A 20527-nucleotide genomic window follows, 5' to 3' on the forward strand; every position below is an offset into this window, starting at 1 on the left:
TGTTATCCACCGTCAGTCCGCACACTATGTCACAATAAGTCCTATGTTATCCACCATCAGTCCGCACACTATGTCACAATACTATGCCACAATAAGTCCTATGTTATCCACCATCAGTCCGCACACTATGTCACTATGTCACAATAAGTCCTTTGTTGTCCACCATCAGTCCGTACACTATGTCACAATCAGTTCTATGTTATCCACCATCAGTCCGCACACTATGTCACAATAAGTCCTATATTATCCAGCATCAGTCCGCACACTATGTCACAATAAGTCCTATGTTATTCACCATCAGTCCGTACACTATGTCATAATACTATCTTACAATAAGTCCTATGTTATCCACCGTCAGTCCGCACACTATGTCACAATATGTCCTATGTTATCCACCATCAGTCCGCACACTATGTCATAATAAGTCCTATGTTATCCACCATCAGTCTGCACACTATGTCACAATAAGTTCTTTGTTGTCCACCATCAGTCCGCACACTATGTCACAATCAGTTCTATGTTATCCACCATCAGTCCGCACACTATGTCACAATAAGTCCTATGTTATCCACCGTCAGTCCGCACACTATGTCACAATAAGTCCTATGTTATCCACCATCAGTCTGCACACTATGTCACAATAAGTTCTTTGTTGTCCACCATCAGTCCGCACACTATGTCACAATCAGTTCTATGTTATCCACCATCAGTCCGCACACTATGTCACAATCAGTTTTATATTATCCACCATCAGTCCAAACTTATATCACAATTAGTCCTATGCTATTCGGATTGAGTAGATCTTGCCGCCATCACTCGAAACCTGTGAGATGACGGTTCACTCGACAATAAGCGACAATGTGTGAGGCAGTTATACGACAATGCACGGATGAGTTTCTGGATTTATGCGAGAAATCTATATACGGCGAGAGTCTTTAGTTAAACATTGCTTTAGAGGCACTTCTCAACAATTTGTGAAAATAGACTACAATCGTTTTTCGAATTCCCATGACATCACGCGACATCTCCTTGACTTCTGCATGCAATAATACAATGTTATTATTTAGGTGATTTTCATATTGGCCCATTTATTCGTCCGAGGTAAGCTGTGTTGGCCCGAATCCGATGGGCGAAAACAATTACTTCTTAACAAGGGCAAATAATTTGGCCAATTTAAAATCACCTTATTAATAAGTATTTTATTTATTAACTATTAGGTATGCTACGAAACTTTGGTTAAAACATTCTAATTCCTTACCTTAAGTTGTTATTGAAGCTTATTATGGATTCCTTTTCTCAGGACTGGACTTTGATGATTTTGACATGCATCATTTATAAGTGACATTGTATAGACTTATGAATAAAGCCGATTGCACTGTATAGTCTAAGGAAGCATATGTTTTCTTGTTTCTTTCGTAAATCGTTTGCCAAAAGTTCAAAATTGGTTTCGCGATTCTTTTCACCTTCGTCCTCCATTTAGTCGGTTTCCAAAATAATAATTGTCACAAAATCCACCAACAGGTTGAACACAACTGAAATATCAAACCCTACAAGGTGGTTGAAGTATATTATAGGTTAGTTATTCTAAATATGCTTTAAGGAACACAATTTTCAAAACAGTCAGCACAGCGGAAAACAAAATGGCTGCTTTTATAATAATTTACAGCAGTCTCATATTAGGGCGCGTTTCGACAGCCAATGAAAATGGTCCGTTCCTCGAATTCCGTATTTAGCGAGGTTAGTGGCCAATCATAACGGTAGAAACACGTATTAGCCGACTTTGGTCTATATTTGGCAAGTTTTGGCATATATTGTGGCCAGTTATCAAGTAATAGTACTGCGATTGTACCGGTATCGCGTCAAATACATAATAGTGAATTAATAACGCGAGTTATGGAACTTGCCGCATATCGCAGCTTAAGTCGCAGCAGAGCGTATTGATATTACACAAACGTAGCTGTGAGAACTTTCACATTTTGAAAACAAAATCGTTTATTGTTTACTTCAAACTTGTAATACATTAATTACGCAGTTTCAAATTGTAACTCTGGAACCCTAATTTACATAAAAAATGATTGATGTATAGAACTGCATTTATTAGGTGGAATGATAAATGAAATTTTTATCCGCTAATACCATGTAAAATACAGTGTAGTTAAAGTTATCTCCACCTCTCTGTTTACGCTTGAGGTTCAATAGTGATCTCCCCTGTACACAGGAAAGCCTGCTGGTGAGCGTGTTGCCTCGACACGTTGCTATGGAGATGAAAGAGGACATCACGTCCCCCCATCAAGGACTGTTCCACAAGATCTACATTAAGAACTACGACCCCGTCAGGTAAGGCATTTTAAGGTATGCAACCCCTTTAGGTAGAGAGAGGTCCACAATATTTCTGTCTACGATCTACGACCCCGTCAGGTAGAGAATGTCTCACTATATATACATATAGATAGAATACTAGGTTAGTGCTGTGCATAGAGGGAGGCAAGGCGGGTGAATTTATCAAGTGAGCCGAAGGCGACTATCAAGAAGGAGCGTGTTCCACAATATATTCATATATGAATCTGCGACTCCCTGAAGTAGGGTATGTTCCACAAGATCCATGTAGAGCTATTTTACCAAATCAGATACAGAGTGTTCAACAAGCTATGTGTGGAGATGTATGTCTAACCCTATGTCTAACCCTATGTCTAACCTTATGTCTAACCCTATGTCTAACCCTATGTTTAACCCTATGTCGAACCCTATGTCGAACCCTATGTCGAACCCTATGTGTGGAGATGTATGTCTAACCCTATGTGTGGAGATGTATGTCTAACCCTATGTCTAACCCTATGTGTGGAGATGTATGTCTAACCCTATGTCTAACCCTATGTGTGGAGATGTATGTCTAACCCTATGTCTAACCCTATGTGTGGAGATGTATGTCTAACCCTATGTCTAACCCTATGTGTGGAGATGTATGTCTAACCCTATGTCTAACCTTATGTGTAACCCTATGTCTAACCCTATGTGTGGAGATGTATGTCTAACCCTATGTCTAACCCTATGTGTGGAGATGTATGTCTAACCCTATGTCTAACCCTATGTGTGGAGATGTATGTCTAACCCTATGTGTGGAGATGTATGTCTAACCCTATGTGTGGAGATGTATGTCTAACCTATGTCTAACCCTATGTGTGGAGATGTATGTCTAACCCTATGTCTAACCCTATGTCTAACCCTATGTCTCGCAAGATATATTTTACTTAATTTTTATCGATATCTCGGTATTTGCGGGATACTATTGTTTAATACACCTGTTAAAATTTCGAACGTAATTGAAAGGCATTCCCGTTGATAACATTGATGTTACAAACTTTCATGATATGGGAGATGTTAACTTTATATGTTCAAAGGGTAATTTCAGTTTGGCAGGTTGCAGCCAGTAACTAGTGTTTATGTGTTTCAGCATCCTGTTCGCGGATATTGTGGGTTTCACAAACCTGTCGTCCCACTGCTCGGCCGGTCATCTCGTGCAGATACTCAATCAGCTCTTCTACGAGTTTGACGTCCTGGCCGAGGTAACGTCCACCCACTACGAACACACTTCCACCCACGACCACCTACATGAAGCCCAACTACTACCTTCTTTCCATTTCTTTTTCATTTCCACTCACTACCACGCTTCATCCTACTAGCACCCAATACCACCACTACCACACACCTACTACCCCACTGACTACCACGCCACTTCATCCAACTCCTACTCACTACCACAAACTTCCACCCACTACCACACAACTACCTAACCTCCAACCACCACCAAACTCCCATCCAATACCACAATCTTCACCTCACTACCACCAACTACCACGCCACTTCAGCCACATCCTCCCAACTCCTACCCACTAACACACACTACCACGCCACTCCACCCACTATCTTCCAATTCCTACCCACTACCACGTCACTCCACCCACTACCACGTCACTCCTACCCACTACCATGCCACTCCACCCACTACCATGCCACTCCACCCACTTCCTCCCAACTCCTATCCACTAACACACAATACCACGCCATTCCACCCACTTCCTCCCAACTCCTTACCACTACCACGTCACTCCTTCCACTACCACGTCACTCCACCCACTACCATGCCACTCCACCCACTTCCTCCCAACTCCTATCCACTAACACACAATACCACGCCATTCCACCCACTTCCTCCCAACTCCTACCCACTACCACGTCACTCCACCCACTACCACGTCACTCCACCCACTACCACGTCACTCCTACCCACTACCATGCCACTCCACCCACTTCCTCCCAACTCCTATCCACTAACACACAATACCAAGCCATTCCACCCACTTCCTCCCAACTCTTACCCACTACCACGTCACTCCTCCCACTACCACGTCACTCCTATCCACTACCACGTCACTCCGCCCACTACCATGCAACTCCAACCTCTTCCTCCAAACTCCTATCCACTATAACGCAACTTCCACCCACTTCCACACACCTACCTACCACCACCACCCAACTCCCATCAACTACTGCAATGTATCACATAACTACCACCCACTACCATGCAACTACACCCACTACCACACAACATTCACCAACAGTCACGCAAGTTCCACCCACTACCACGTCACTCTTACCCACTTCCATGCCACTCCACCCACTTCCTCCTAACTCTTACCCACTACCACACAACTTCCACTCACTACCATACAACTTCCACTCACTACCATACAACTTCCACCAACTACCAAGCAGGTTCCCCCAGCTATCACGTCACTTCGTCCACTACAACACAACTACATCCCACCACCCAACTCCCATCCACTACCACAATCTACCATTCAACTCCCTCCCACCACCACCCAACTCACATCCACTACCACAATCCACCAACTCACTACCTCCCACCGCTACCCAACTCCCATCAACAACCACAATCTACCACCTCACTACCTCCCACCACCACCCAACTCCAATCCATTACCATTAACTATCAACTCGACAACCTACGTCCACCACCCACTACCACCTCCTACCACACCACCTCACTACCTCCCACCACCACCCAACTCTCATCCACTACCACAATCTACCACCTCACTATCTCCAACAACAATCCAACTCCCACCCAATACCACAATCTACAACCTCACTACCTCCCACCACCACCCAACCCTCATCCACTACCACAATCTACCACCACACTACCTCTCACCATCACCAAAATTCCATCCACTACCACAATCTACCACCTCACTACCTCCCACCACCAATCAACTCCCATACAATACCACAATCTACCAACTCACTACCTCCCACCACCACTCAACTCCCATCCACTACCATAATCTACCACCACACTACCTCCCACCACCACCAAAATTCCATCCACTACCATATTCTACCACCTCACTACCTCCTACCGACAACCAACTTCCATCCAATACCACAATCTACCAACTCACTACCTCCCACCACCACTCAACTCCCATCCAATACCACAATCTACCACCTCACTACCTCCCACCACCACCCAACTCCCATCCACTACAACAATATACCACCTCACTACCTCCCACCAACACCCAACTCCAATCCACTACAACAATCTACCACCACATTACCTCCCACCACCACCAAACTCCCATCCACTACCACAATCTACCAACTCACTACATCCCACCAACACCAAACTTCCATCCACTACCACAATCTACCACTTCACTACCTCCCACCACCACCCATCTCCCATCCACTACCACAATCTACCACCACACTACCTCCCACCACAACCAAACTTTCATCCACTACCACAATCTACCACCTTACTACCTCCCACCACCACCCATCTCCCATCCACTACCACAATCTACCACCACACTACCCCCACCACCACCCATCTCCCATCCACTACCACAATCTACCACCTCACTGCCTCCCACCACCACCCAACTCCCATCCACCCACTACCATCTCCTACCACACCACTTATTCCCATAACCAGCAACTAGCACCTCCTACCACACCACTTATTCCCATAACCAGCAACTGCCACCTCCTACCACACCACTTATTCCCATAACCACCCACTACCACCTCCTACCACACCACATAATTCCATAACCACCCGCTTCCACCTCTTACCACACCACTTATTCCCCATAACCAGCAACTACCACCTCCTACCACACCACTTATTCCGATAACCACCCGATACCACCTCCTACCACACCACTTATTCCGATTACCAGCAACTTCCACCTCCTACCACACCACTTATTCCCATAACCACCCACTACCACCTCCTACCACACCACTTATTCCCATAACCACCCACTACCACCTACCACACCACTTATTCCCATAACCACCCACTACCACCTACCACACCACTTATTCCCATAACCACCCACTCCCACCTCCTACCACACCACTTATTCCCATAATCACCCACTACCACCTCCTACCACACCACTCATTCCCATAACCAGCCACTACCACCCTCTACCATATGTCTCTGCTTTCCTACCATTACATTAAGGTGTTACAACGTTCGCACTAATGTTCTGCCCATCATTCTTGTGATAAAACTATTATTCGTATGTTTGCATTGGGAACATTGAAGACCTTTGTTTCTTGCCATTATTATAATCAAATGAATGGTGGTCCGTAAATTAAATTATTTAAATTGCATTTAAAATAAGTTTATGATTTGAAACCAATATAATGACCTTAACACAATAAACCTAATCTAAGCTTGAAATAAATACCACGTTGTTATATTTTGTAGAAAATTCCATGTTCCGTAGTTCGTAAATCATGATATAAGGGTGTACTTTAGCCGTGGTTTCTAGTGTTAATAATTTGATTAAGATTCTGGGGATTTTCTGATATTGCTGGCCATGTCATCTAGTGTTGCTACTATGTTTGTAGAAGAACCACTGTACGCTCACCAAAATCCTAGGTGACTGCTTCTACTGTATGCCATGTAATCTAATGTTGCTTCTGTGTTTGTAGAAGAACCACTGTACGCGCACCAAGATCCTAGGTGACTGCTTCTACTGTATGCCATGTAATCTAATGTTGCTTCTGTGTTTGTAGAAGAACCACTGTACGCGAATCAAGATCCTAGGTGACTGCTTCTACTGTATGCCATGTACTCCAATGTTGCTTCTGTGTTTGTAGAAGAACCACTGTACGCGAATCAAGATCCTAGGTGACTGCTTCTACTGTATGCCATGTAATCTAATGTTGCTTCTGTGTTTGTAGAAGAACCACTGTACGCGAATCAAGATCCTAGGTGACTGCTTCTACTGTATGCCATGTAATCTAATGTTGCTTCTGTGTTTGTAGAAGAACCACTGTACGCGAATCAAGATCCTAGGTGACTGCTTCTACTGTATGCCATGTAATCTAATGTTGCTTCTGTGTTTGTAGAAGAACCACTGTACGCGAATCAAGATCCTAGGTGACTGCTTCTACTGTATGCCATGTAATCTAATGTTGCTTCTGTGTTTGTAGAAGAACCACTGTACGCGAATCAAGATCCTAGGGGACTGCTACTATTGTGTGAGCGGGCTGCCGGAGGCCCAGGAGCACCACGCCCGATGCTGTGTGGAGATGGGCATGGACATGATCGACCATATAAAGTACGCTTATATACTTTCATTATAAATAAAAACTAAAATATATTCCATTGCTATAAGAAAGAAGTGTTACATCTATGCTACACATATACACGTTTGTCAAGAAGAGACTTTTGTGTGGTATACGCACGTTTTAAATGTCAAACTTAGGGAACTTTGTTGACGGAACTAAGTTAAATTCAGCAAGCGTTCTTGTGTGTGATTAATGATTGCTATACACATGTGTACGTTTAAAAACCATAGAAGCGGTTTCCCGTGTGACATTGCTATACACATGTGTACGTTTAAAATCCATAGAAGCGGATTCCCGTGTGACATTGCTATACACAATCATGTGTACGTTTAAAAACCATAGAAGCGGTTTCCCGTGTGACATTGCTATACACATGTGTACGTTTAAAAACCATAGAAGCGGCTTCCCGTGTGACATTGCTATACACATGTGTACATTTAAAAAAACATAGAAGCGGGTTCCCGTGTGACATTGCTATACACATGTGTACGTTTAAAATCCATAGAAGCGGATTCCCGTGTGACATTGCTATACACAATCATGTGTACGTTTAAAAACCATAGAAGCGGTTTCCCGTGTGACATTGCTATACACATGTGTACATTTAAAAACCATAGAAGCGGTTTCCCGTGTGACATTGCTATACACATGTGTACATTTAAAAAAACATAGAAGCGGGTTCCCGTGTGACATTGCTATACACATGTGAACGTTTAAAAAACATAGAAGCGGTTTCCCGTGTGACATTGCTATACACATGTGTACATTTAAAAACCATAGAAGCGGATTCCCGTGTGACATTGCTATACACATGTGTACATTTAAAAAAACCCATAGAAGCGGGTTCCCGTGTGACATTGCTATACACATGTGAACGTTTAAAAACCATAGAAACGAATTCCCGTTTGACATTGCTATACACAATCATGTGTACGTTTAAAAAACATAGAAGCGGTTTCCCGTGTGACATTGCTATACACATGTGTACATTTAAAAAACATCGAAGCGGTTTACCGTGTGACATTGCATTACACAATCATGTGTACGTTTAAAAAACATCGAAGCGGTTTCCCGTGTGACATTGCATTACACAATCATGTGTACGTTTAAAAAACATCGAAGCGGTTTCCCGTGTGACATTGCTATACACATGTGTACATTTAAAAAACATAGAAGCGGGTTCCCGTGTGACATTGCTATACACATGTGAACGTTTAAAAAACATAGAAGCGGGTTCCCGTGTGACATTGCTATACACATGTGAACGTTTAAAAAACATAGAAGCGGGTTCCCGTGTGACATTGCTATACACAATCATGTGTACGTTTAAAAAACATCGAAGCGGTTTCCCGTGTGACATTGCTATACACATGTGTACATTTAAAAAACATAGAAGCGGGTTCCCGTGTGACATTGCTATACACATGTGAACGTTTAAAAAACATAGAAGTGGGTTCCCGTGTGACATTGCTGTACACATGTGAACGTTTAAAAAAACATATAAGCGGGTTCCCGTGTGACATTGCTATACACATATGAACGTTTAAAAACATAGAAGCGGGTACCCGTGTGACATTGCTATACACATGTGAACGTTTACAAAACATAGAAGCGGATTCCCGTGTGACAGTGCTATACACATGTGAACGTTTAAAAACATAGAAGCGGGTTCCCGTGTGACAGTGCTTTACACATATGAACGTTTAAAAAACATAGAAGCGGGTTCCCGTGTGACATTGCTATTCAATGGTGTTTGTTCGAAAACCAGATAAGCTCTAACCAGGACTAATTCCTTTTTGAGCACTATGACCCACAACATAACGAGATATTAATACTTTCACTGGGTCCGACGCCGACGGGTGATTGTGCGTCGTAGAATTAACGTACCCCCCTCTCAATTTTACTAGTTATTGTTGTTGTGCTATGTTGCAGCGACGTGTGCGCCTCAACGGGAGTGAACTTGAACATGCGGGTGGGCATCCACACTGGGCGCGTGCTCTGTGGAGTGCTAGGTCTCAAGAAGTGGCAATATGACGTCTGGAGTAATGACGTCACACTAGCCAACACCATGGAATCAGGAGGCCTTCCAGGGTACGAATAAATCTGAATATATGACAGAGCATAAGTTATTGCTCTGAAACTGGAAGGATTGCAACGTTGTATAAATTCGTGTGCGCATGTAAAATCATGCGTTAGTTTTTACCAATGTTCTGATGCATGTTCATGTGTATATGTTCCTGTATTGGTAACTTGCTCTTCTCTTTATTAACATAATGTATATCACAGACCATAACTTTCACCAGTTTTAATCGATAGAAACATTACTTTTAACTTTTATTTTTAACAAAACAATGTACTGCAATGCAGGAAATATAAGCAGACAACAATAACAAACCACATATGAACTATTCAATAATGGCATGTGTTTGCATTTCCGATGTAAAGGCGCGTGCACATCACGGAGCGGACGCTGGAGTTCCTGCAGGGAGAGTATAAGGTGGAGGATGGAGGAGGCGGCACCCGGAACGCCTACCTCGCCGAGCATAACATACAAACATACTTCGTCAAGTCCCGCCACCCGCCACCACAAAAGGCAAGTTATCTCATAAGCCGTGGTAGTGAAGACGCTGGCGTCGCGCAATATAGCACATATAGCGTTTGTTCAGCAGGCCTATCACGTCAGCTATGAAATTGTAGTGAAGTCGATGGCCTCGCGCAAAATAGTACATTTGTATTGGTTCAGCAAGCGTATCCCGTCTGTGTCATTGTAGTGAATATACGGGCCTGGCGCAATGTAGCGCTTATTCTGTAGACGTAAGCAAGTGTATTACGTCAGCTGTGACACTTTAGTGAAAATGCTGATGTGGCGAAATAAAGTCTTATACTATAATGATGTACAAATGTAATCTTCATCCGTGGATAAATGGCACAGCTTATATGAACCGTACTTGCTGAACCTATGCGTTTCTGTGCGCAACGCCAACTGACTTTATATTTTATTTGATGCATACAAGTTAGGTCATATTAGCTGAAATATTCAAAATCCCGTCTACCAATGCCATGATATGTTAAGCATTGTTAAAACGTTACCATTGATGCTGAATATGCGTACACGTTAGCGGTATGTTCATTTGCAGTGATCTGGTTTGCAGGAGACGACATTGTCGGACAAGAACCTGTCAAACATTCGCGCCAAAAAGCTGTCTTTCCGGAGCGTGACGAACTGCGTGATGCGGATGATTCACGCCATCAAGTTCAATGCCGATATCCCCTTCTCCAACGTGCTGACCCCACACACGGAGGACAGCAGCAAGCCGAACTCCGGCCATGGCGCCTCCAACAAGTTTGTGAGTTCGCATACCTAATAGTCAATCTCTTCTTTGCAGTATGAATGGAATCGGAGTAGTTCATATTTGGACTAAAATATACGCATTATTTAACTGGGGAATATGTGGTCACGTAGGTTTTAATTAAAATCCAATTTTAAAGGTTATCATTATTTTTTTTATCTGAACACAAAGCATACATTTTTATTTAAGCATTAAAGTCAAATGAGCAAAGCATAATAATGCATTACGATGAAGACGTCTCTCCTGCGCATCAATCTATGTTTTCCGCCTTTAAAGTAGTTTTTTAAGTTCATCTTTTCCAAATACTTACTTGAATAAGTCTATTTTATTTAATAAATGAAATATTTAAGATTTCATAAAATTCGATCCTTTCGAAATAATTTTGGTATTTAGGCAGATTGTAATTCTAAATTTTCAGTTCATCTTCGTTTCAAAGCCGTTTGGCAGATGTGAGTGGAGAACGCCGAGAAAGATGTTCAATATTGAAAAGAATTTCCTAAAAAAAGTATTCAGTTCTTTAAGAAACATAAAACATGATTTGCTTCAACGTTCTCCTAGCCGCCCAGAACAAACGTTTTCAATAATTGTTTTGCATTTGTTCTTGATACAATAACAACATATGTTTCACCCGTGTAAAGTGGTATACTGATCTCTGATGCGTTGCCATGGTTTGGAAGCTGTCTTTCATGCTGTAATTCCCGAGGAGTGAAAGCGTAACGGTTCTATCTGGTTCTCTATTACATCTCAGTTAGAACTGTATCGCTCTCCTCCCTACCCCACATCCCTCGATCATTATATACTTCAGGTTGTCGAACAATTAAGAAGTAGTAGTTTATGTCAATTGTGAAGTATTCAGATATGTTGTTTTACAAAACAAACAAACAAACATTTATTTAAGTCTCACCTCTTTACATATAAATAAACAAATGGTAAACAGTATCATAAAATTGACAAAAACACATGTATATTATTTTCTTTTTAGCAAAGAGCCATTCTTAAATAGAATCATGAGAGACGAATGTAAACCAATATCGGTATTCAAATTGTATATAAGTGAATGTATCTTTTCACGGTGATGATGCATAGCGGATTCTTTTCGCCCATATTTTTATGGGCTCTAACCGGCGCCGATGCTTATTGAGAGGATGATTGAGTGCGAAACCGTGCACTTATCTTTGTTTTATGTTGCACCCTTTGTTTTACTTTGATTTGAACATTACACGTGCACCTATTACACGTGAGTGTATGTTGTTTTCCAGACACGATTCGGCCATTCTGTGAGGAAGGCACTCAAAAAACGGTATTTATGTTTTGTTTTTAGCCTAGTTTAAACGAACACCTTTGCGTCAGGTCTTAGTCGTAAAGTTGAAACAATTTTAGTTTAGAAAGCTCACGTGCAAATTGACCTGCGCGATAGTAATTTTATTATAAAAATGTAGGATGGAAGCGGTTTTGGTACATGGAAACTATTTCAAACTTCAGTAATAGATTGTGTTGCACTATAACTAGATACATTTTTTCTACAAAAAACGAATAGCAAAAAGACAGTGATTAATCTGTTCGTCGTATGACACATGCGATTATATGTGGGTCGTATTCTTATAGTTAATTGGTGAAGACTATTTGCGATATAAACTGCAGATCTGCAGAGACTACTACCAGTATATTATGTTGTAGGCACTCAACCACGGCTAAGCCTGTGTTGGACCGGGTGAACAAGTACCTGAACCAGGCGATCACTGCACGGGTCGTGGAGCGCGAGAAATCACAGTTCGTCAACTACTTCACTCTCCGTTTCAAACAACCGCAGAAGGAGGAGGCAGTAAGGTTTCATGATATTTAACTCCAGCTTCTAAGGATCTAGACACCATATTATACAAGTGGGAGAAAAAAGGCGCAAAAGCTTAAATAAAATTGGCATCGTTGTGTTTAACTTATTGACTCGTACCGACTTATGTATCACATCGCTAACGTTTTTTGCGCATAATTCAAAATTCGAAATTTAATGGGGTTGTCGACCACGTTATTCCCCGTAAGTTTAAAAATAGCGGCGTCGCTTTATTTATCTGTAATCTTAATTGTATGATTTAAACTTGGAAACCATTATGTACTTTGGTAAACGGGGAAACACAGATGAGACAGCAGCATGGTTGTTACGTTTATTATTTTATTAATGTAAACTGATGTATCATCGGCCTCCCACCAGCTCTCTTTAACAATTCTAGACTTGTTTTGAGGAAATATTGTATGTACCGACTTTTGGACATCTGGCGTCTAGTCCAGAATTGTCAATATGTGTTAGTATGTGGCCGACAATAAATCATTTTACATTATTCAAAGGGTAAACGCAACAATCTTGTCGGCCCACATGCATCTTCAACTGGGTTTCCCCGTTTAAAAATAGCGCGGACTGGTATCTAGTCCCTTTAATGAACAGTTTAACTTTGAATAAATCGAAGGTTAATCGCTTTTTTTATTTAATGACTTTTATATTCTTTTTCGCTTTCACACTCGAAAAAGAAGCTTTGAGATACCATATGATGAAAAAGTTGTACTTTTTCATGTTTTTACGCTTGGTATAGAGTTCTTTACCCAATAACCAGATAGTCAAAATACACCATCAAGCTATTTGTGTTTCAGTACCAGAAAATGGGAGACTTTGCGTTCAGCAGCAGCATGATGTGTTCCACCGTGATGTTGGTGTGCGCAGGGGCTGTACACGCCGCCATGTTGCCGCGGACTCTGCTGCTACTTATGCTGTTCCTGGCCACTTTCTGCTGGCTCGCAGTCGTGCTCATTCTTATCCTCAGTATAAACCTCAAGGTAGCAACCCTCTCATCCTGACACATCATCCTCAGTATAAACCTCAAGGTAGCAACCCTCTCATCCTGACACATCATCCTCACTGTAAACCTCAAGGTAGCAACCCTTTTATCCTGACACATCATCCTCACTGTAAACCTCAAGGTAGCAACCCTCTCATCCTGACACATCATCCTCACTGTAAACCTCAAGGTAGCAACCCTCTCATCCTGACACATCATCCTCACTGTAAACCTCAAGGTAGCAACCCTCTCATCCTGACACATCATCCTCAGTATAAACCACAAAATAGCAACCCTCTCATCCTGACACATCATCCTCAGTATAAACCTCAAAATAGCAACCCTCTCATCCTGACACATCATCCACAGTATAAACCTCAAAATAGCAACCCTCTCATCCTGACACATCATCCTCAGTATGAACCTTAAGGTACCCTCTTATGCTGACACAGCATCCTCAGTTTAAAACTCACGGTAGCAACCCTCTCACCGTGACACAGCATTCTCAGTATGAACCTCAAGGTACCCTCTTATGCTGACACATCATCCTCAGTTTAAACCTCAAGGTAGCAACCCTCTTATCCTGACACATCATTCTCAGTATGAACCTCAAGGTACCCTCTTATGCTGACACATCATCCTCAGTTTAAACCTCAAGGTAGCAACCCTCTCACCGTGACACAGCATCCTCAGTTTAAACCTCAAGGTAGCAACCCTCTCACCCTGATACACTATCCTTAGCTTAAACCTCAAGGTAGCAACCCTCTCACCTTTACACAGCATCCTCAGTTTAAACCTCACGGTAGCAACCCTCTAATCCTGACACAGCATCCTCAGTTTAAAACTCAAGGTAGCCTCTTATGTTGACACAACATCGCAAGTTTAAAACTCAAGGTACCCTCTCATGCTGACACACTATCCTCAGTTTAAACCTCAAGGTAGCAACCCTCTCACCCTTACACACCATCCTCAGTTTTAACCTCAAGGTAGCAACCCTCTCACCCTTACACACCATCCTCAGTTTTAACCTCAAGGTAGCAACCCTCTCACCCTTACACAGCATCCTCAGTTTAAACCTCAAGGTACCCTCTCACCCTTACACACCATCCTCAGTTTAAAACTCAAGGTAGCAACCATCTCACTCTGACACACCATCCTTAGTTTAAACCTCAAGGTAGCAACCCTCTCACCCTTACACATCCTCCACAGTATAAACCTCAAGGTACCCTCTTATGCGGACACACTATCCTCAGTTTAAACCTCAAGGTAGCAACCCTCTCACCCTTACACACCATCCTCAGTTTAAACCTCAAGGTAGCAACCCTCTCACCCTTACACAGCATCCTCAGTTTTAACCTCAAGGTAGCAACCCTCTCACCCTTACACAGCATCCTCAGTTTAAACCTCAAGGTACCCTCTCACCCTAACACACCATCCTCAGTTTAAAACTCAAGGTAGCAACCATCTCACTCTGACACACCATCCTTAGTTTAAACCTCAAGGTAGCAACCCTCTCATCCTGACACATCATCCTCAGTATAAACCTCAAGGAAGCCACCTGAGAGTGAGAGTGGCCTAGTGGTATAGGTGTCCACCTCTCACCCAAGAGGTTGTGGGTACGATCCCCACTAGGGGTACTTTCTCATGGCATCTCAAAAAGGACACAGTACTGGTTTCCGTCCAGGAAACGGACTTGAGAGTGATCTTATAAGCTATCAGCTTTCGTCTCAATCGAGCTAAAATAAATTAGTATAAACCAAGGTAGCAACCCTCTCATCCTGACACATCATCCTCAGTATGAACCTCAAGGTAGTAACCCTCTCATCCTGACACATCATCCTCTGTTTAAACCTCAAGGTACCCTCTTATGCGGACACACCATCCTCAATTTAAACCTCAAGGTAGCAACCCTCTAACCCTTACACAGCATCCTCAGTTTAAACCTCAAGGTAGCAACCCTCTCATTCTGACCCATCATCCTCAGTATAAACCTCAAGATAGTAACCCTCTCATCCTGACACATCATCCTCTGTTTAAACCTCAAGGTACCCTCTTATGCGGACACACCATCCTCAATTTAAACCTCAAGGTAGTAACCCTCTAACCCTTACACAGCATCCTCAGTTTAAACCTCAAGGTAGCAACCCTCTCACCCTTACACAGCATCCTCAGTTTTAACCTCAAGGTAGCAACCCTCTCACCCTGACACTTTATCCTTAGCTTAAACCTCAAGGTAGCAACCCTCTCACCCTGAAACACCATCCTTAGTTTTAACCTCAAGGTATCAACCCTCTCACCCTTACACACCATCCTCAGTTTAAACCTCAAGGTATCAACCCTCTCACCCTTAAACACCATCCTCAGTTTAAACCTCAAGGTAGCAACCCTCTCACCCTTACACAGCATCCTCAGTTTAAACCTCAAGGTAGCAACCCTCTCACCCTTACACAGCATCCTCAGTTTAAACCTCAAGGTAGCAACCCTCTCACCCTTACACAGCATCCTCAGTTTAAAACTCAAGGTAGCAACCCTCTCACCCTTACACAGCATCCTCAGTTTAAACCTCAAGGTAGCAACCCTCTCACCCTTACACAGCATCCTCAGTTTAAACCTCAAGGTAGCAACCCTCTCACCCTTACACAGCATCCTCAGTTTAAACCTCACGGTAGCAACCCTCTCACCTTTACACAACATCTTCAGTTTAAACCTCACGGTAGCAACCCTCTCACCTTTACACATCATCCTCAGTTTAAACCTCACGGTAGCAACCCTCTAATCCTGACACATCATCCTCAGTTTAAACCTCAAGGTACCCTCTCATCCAGACACATCATCCTCAGTTTAAACCTTAAGGTACCCTCTCATCCTGAGACATCATCCTCAGTTTAGACCTCAAGGTACCCTCACAGTCTGACACATCATCCTCAGTTTAGACCTCAAGATACCCTCTCATTGAGAATCCATTTTATAATCGCCAGTGTCGTTCTTAATGTATCCGCCTTAATCTGATGTCAAGTTTCCCTCCAGTCAGTATGGTTTATCCTCCTCAATGTTTTCGCCTGAATTGGATACTTTACCCAAAGTGTCAACTTCACGGTACCCGCCTGAATCTTATATGTTATCCTTAGTGACAACCTCAAGGTATTCAACTGACTCCGATCCCCTATCTTTAGTGTTGACCTCAGTGAACCCGCCGTAATCCGACCACCACCCCCAGCGTCACCCTTCAGTTAACCGCCTGAATACGACCCCCTTAGCCAGTGCCATACTCAAGGTACTCTAAGGAATCCGATACCTCATTCGCTGTGTCAACTTTAAGATTCCCGCCTTACTTAATCCGATCTCTCATACCAGTGTCAACCTTAATGTAACCACGTGAATCTGATCCCTGATCTTCAATGTCAACCTCACGTTTACCGCCTGAATCTGGTCCCCATCCCCAGTTCAAACCTCAAGGTATCCGACGTGCCCCCTCCTTCCTTCCCGATAAGTAAGTTTGAAGTCTGGCTACACGTTCCAGACATAAGCTTAAAATAATATTTAATTTGCAAAATACATGTACGAATTAAACTTTATTACTTTTTGTTTATCTAATTACTATTACATTCTAGAGAACGTACACGTGTTGCGGTGCCATTTTGGAGTATAAGTCCTATTCACGTTTTGCGTATGTTTTTCTCTAGTGCACGGAGTTTGACCTAAGGAAGTCTTCCGGCCTGCGGCTGTTTGTCATGGTAACCACCACAGTACTCGCCTACGCCATGGCTCAAGTCAATGTGGTAAGCACACGGGTCCTTCTTATCACCACCGTTCCTTTGGACGACACGTTGGTGAAACCATCCAATTTTACATTCAGTATTTATTTTAGGGTAATCTTACGCCTAGCAATACCTAGAATTACAGCTACTCTATGAAACAGGATGATAGTTGGTTTGGAAGATAATGGTGATGCTTTGTTTGGGAAGCGCTGTTGCTCTGAACGAACATGTAATAAAGTTGAGTTCTCTCCCCGGTAGTTTTGTTGCTCTGACGGGGTGTTCCATGCGCTCACTGTGCGCGTGCTGTCATCAGACGATCACCTAGACTGCCATGTGCCACACTACGTCTTCCTGGCGTGCGTCATGACGTTCATCAGTATCTCCATCTTCTTGAAGCTTGCTGCTGGAATCAAACTCCTCCTGATGTCGATCATGGCGGCTGGCTACATTACTCACATGGAAGTGACGCACGTGAAAATATTTAACGAATTCGATTCAATATACAAGTAAGTTGTTAAACGATGCTTTTAAAGCTACATTATACTTCTTAAATTCGTTATGCTCAGAAGTCTCCGTGGACGAGAGGTGAATTTGATAGATAAAAACCCAGGGTAAAGTAAGCACGGTAGTTCACAGAGTCGCTTCTCACTCGATTAACGGCCTTGGGATATGTGACCTTGGCTGGTGGTCATCATGCCCGAAAAGTGGGTTTTCTCCGGATACTCTGGCCTCCTCAAATGTATAAGACCACCCTATTACATTACATGGTTCCAACGAGAGCGATAAACACAATCTTGTAATAGCTTGTTTCACTATAGTTTTAAGATAATTGAGTTTAAGCCAATCATCTGTGTTGCTGGTGTAGTATTATGGAGCCTGCACTGCATGGAATGCTTGTTGAACTGTTGCAGCCCTGTGATTCCAACACACGTGAGTGGGCTGGTGGTGCTGGCTGTCTTTATGGTGACCGTGTACGTGCAGGGCCGGCAGGCAGAATGGACAGCCAGGCTAGACTTCCTCTGGAAAACACAGGTACCATCTATACAAAACACTGCTTTTAACGTTGTTTTGCTTCAACATGTGTGCTTTGGAAATGCATTCATAAATGTAGCATGTTATAATGCAATTATGAACACAGCCTTTTTGTTGCCGAATGGTGGCAATGTTTTATTCAGTGCTGGTTGTTGGGTTGTGTTTTATGAGTGTAATATGTTGTGGCACGGATATACTACTGGCTGTTGAGTCGTGTTTTATGAGTGTAATATGGTGTGCACGGAGAAACTACTGGCTATTGAGTCGAATTTGAGTGTGTGTAATATGTGGTGGCACAGTGGGAGCGCTTACTGTGTGCGTGTAATATGTGGGGTTGACAGTGCTGTCTGTTGAGTCGTGTTTGTGTGTTTGATATAGGTGGTTGTAATTTTTATTCAGTGTAATATGTGGCATTGCTTGCTGTTGGGTCGCGGATGAATGGTGGTAATATATAAGGGCACGAAGGGGTCCTGGCTGTTGAGTTGTGTAAGTGTTTGTGCTAGTGTGCAGTGTTTTTGTGCGTGAACTACTAGTATGTGGTTGCAAGGTGGCAATGTTGACTTTTAATCCGTGTTCGAGCGTTTGCAATATTTGGTAGCAAGGCTGTGCTGGCTTTTGAGTTGTGTGTTCATGAAGTGTTTGTGTTTTTGTACTTTGTGGTGGCAAGGTGTCAATGCGGCTGTTGGCTCCTGTTTCTGTTCGTGTAGTGATTGTGTGTATTTTATATGTAGTACCAAAGAACTAGTGCTGGCTGTTGAGATGTATTTGTGTGCGTGTTATATGTAGTGCCAAGGTGCTAGTGCTGGCTGTTGAACTGTGTGCGCTTGATATATGGTGGCGATGTGGTGAAATTTGGCTTTTGAGTTGTGTTTGTGAGCGTGAAATATGGAAGGGCAAAACGCCAGTGCTGGCTGTTAAGTCGTGTTTGATTGTTTGTTCAACACAAAAGTAGTTGTTTATTCATAGACAGTGTCAATTAAGTTGATGTTTTACGGTGGAATGATGACCATGACGATTGTAAACCTATATATGTGTGTTTTCAGGCGACGGAGGAGAAGATCGAGATGACGGATCTGCAGAACAACAACCGCCAGATCCTGTGTAACCTGCTGCCCGCACACGTCGCCGCGTACTTCATAGAAAATCAGTCTAGAAAGGTCGGTACAGTTACAACCCAGGGAAAATAACGAAAGCAACCTAGTGCTAATCATATATCAGTGTCGGTCCAGTATCAACCCGGAAAACCGTTGGTTTACTCTCAAGTTATGAACACATTCGTTTGTCAATCTGTCTCAGGGGGTCCAACGTGAAATGTGTTCGCCGAATTTTAAGTGAGGGAAATTGTGTAAAGCCGAATAAAATGGCGGCGTGGAAAGGAATTTCGGTGTTTCAAGGATGTATTTCACCTGGTTAGTAAGTTATATCACCTTTCTCGCAATATAAACACGCCTACCCAGAGACCACACGTGTAAGCGTCTCTCGGTTTTTTAACCTATGTTTCTAGAGGCCTTTACAAAAAAGTTATCGAATGTATAAGCTGAACGATTGATTGTTTACAAAGTGAAAATAGAAAATTGCGTGACTTGAAACTGTGTTTTCGGCCCAAGTTTACCATTCTTGTACCTGTTTTAGCTATTTGTTATTGAATATTTGCATTATTTATCTTTTCGACCGCTACTGCACTTACATGGGTATTATACGGCCGATTTTTTCATGTTTAAACACCTTTTTGTTGGGCGACGAAGTTTTATGCAGTTTTTGTGTGAAGCAGAATCAGAATATACATGCGTTAATAAAAGTTTAATTAAGATATGAGCTGTTACACATGTTAATAATTATAACAAAAGGAAATTTGAACGTACCGTGTATTTGTTATGCAAAATTA

General features: G+C 42.7%; 1 protein-coding gene across 5 annotated transcripts in view; it reads left to right on the forward strand.

The window, feature by feature from the left end:
• The window catches only part of LOC128231525 (adenylate cyclase type 1-like), a 74586-nt gene that overhangs the window by 45026 nt on the left and 9033 nt on the right, over nucleotides 1-20527 (forward strand). For all 5 annotated transcript variants that reach the window (XM_052944518.1, XM_052944487.1, XM_052944527.1 and 2 more), the window contains 13 exons: nucleotides 2219-2337; nucleotides 3452-3563; nucleotides 7540-7667; nucleotides 9610-9768; nucleotides 10123-10270; nucleotides 10830-11024; nucleotides 12287-12327; nucleotides 12705-12849; nucleotides 13668-13850; nucleotides 17536-17631; nucleotides 17869-18116; nucleotides 18522-18642; nucleotides 19686-19799. In XM_052944518.1, the coding sequence (XP_052800478.1) occupies nucleotides 2219-2337; nucleotides 3452-3563; nucleotides 7540-7667; nucleotides 9610-9768; nucleotides 10123-10270; nucleotides 10830-11024; nucleotides 12287-12327; nucleotides 12705-12849; nucleotides 13668-13850; nucleotides 17536-17631; nucleotides 17869-18116; nucleotides 18522-18642; nucleotides 19686-19799 (1809 nt within the window). The remainder of the gene's footprint in view (nucleotides 1-2218; nucleotides 2338-3451; nucleotides 3564-7539; nucleotides 7668-9609; nucleotides 9769-10122; nucleotides 10271-10829; nucleotides 11025-12286; nucleotides 12328-12704; nucleotides 12850-13667; nucleotides 13851-17535; nucleotides 17632-17868; nucleotides 18117-18521; nucleotides 18643-19685; nucleotides 19800-20527) is intronic.

Source organism: Mya arenaria, chromosome 1 (genome assembly GCF_026914265.1).
Source record: "Mya arenaria isolate MELC-2E11 chromosome 1, ASM2691426v1".
NCBI lineage: Eukaryota > Metazoa > Mollusca > Bivalvia > Myida > Myidae > Mya > Mya arenaria.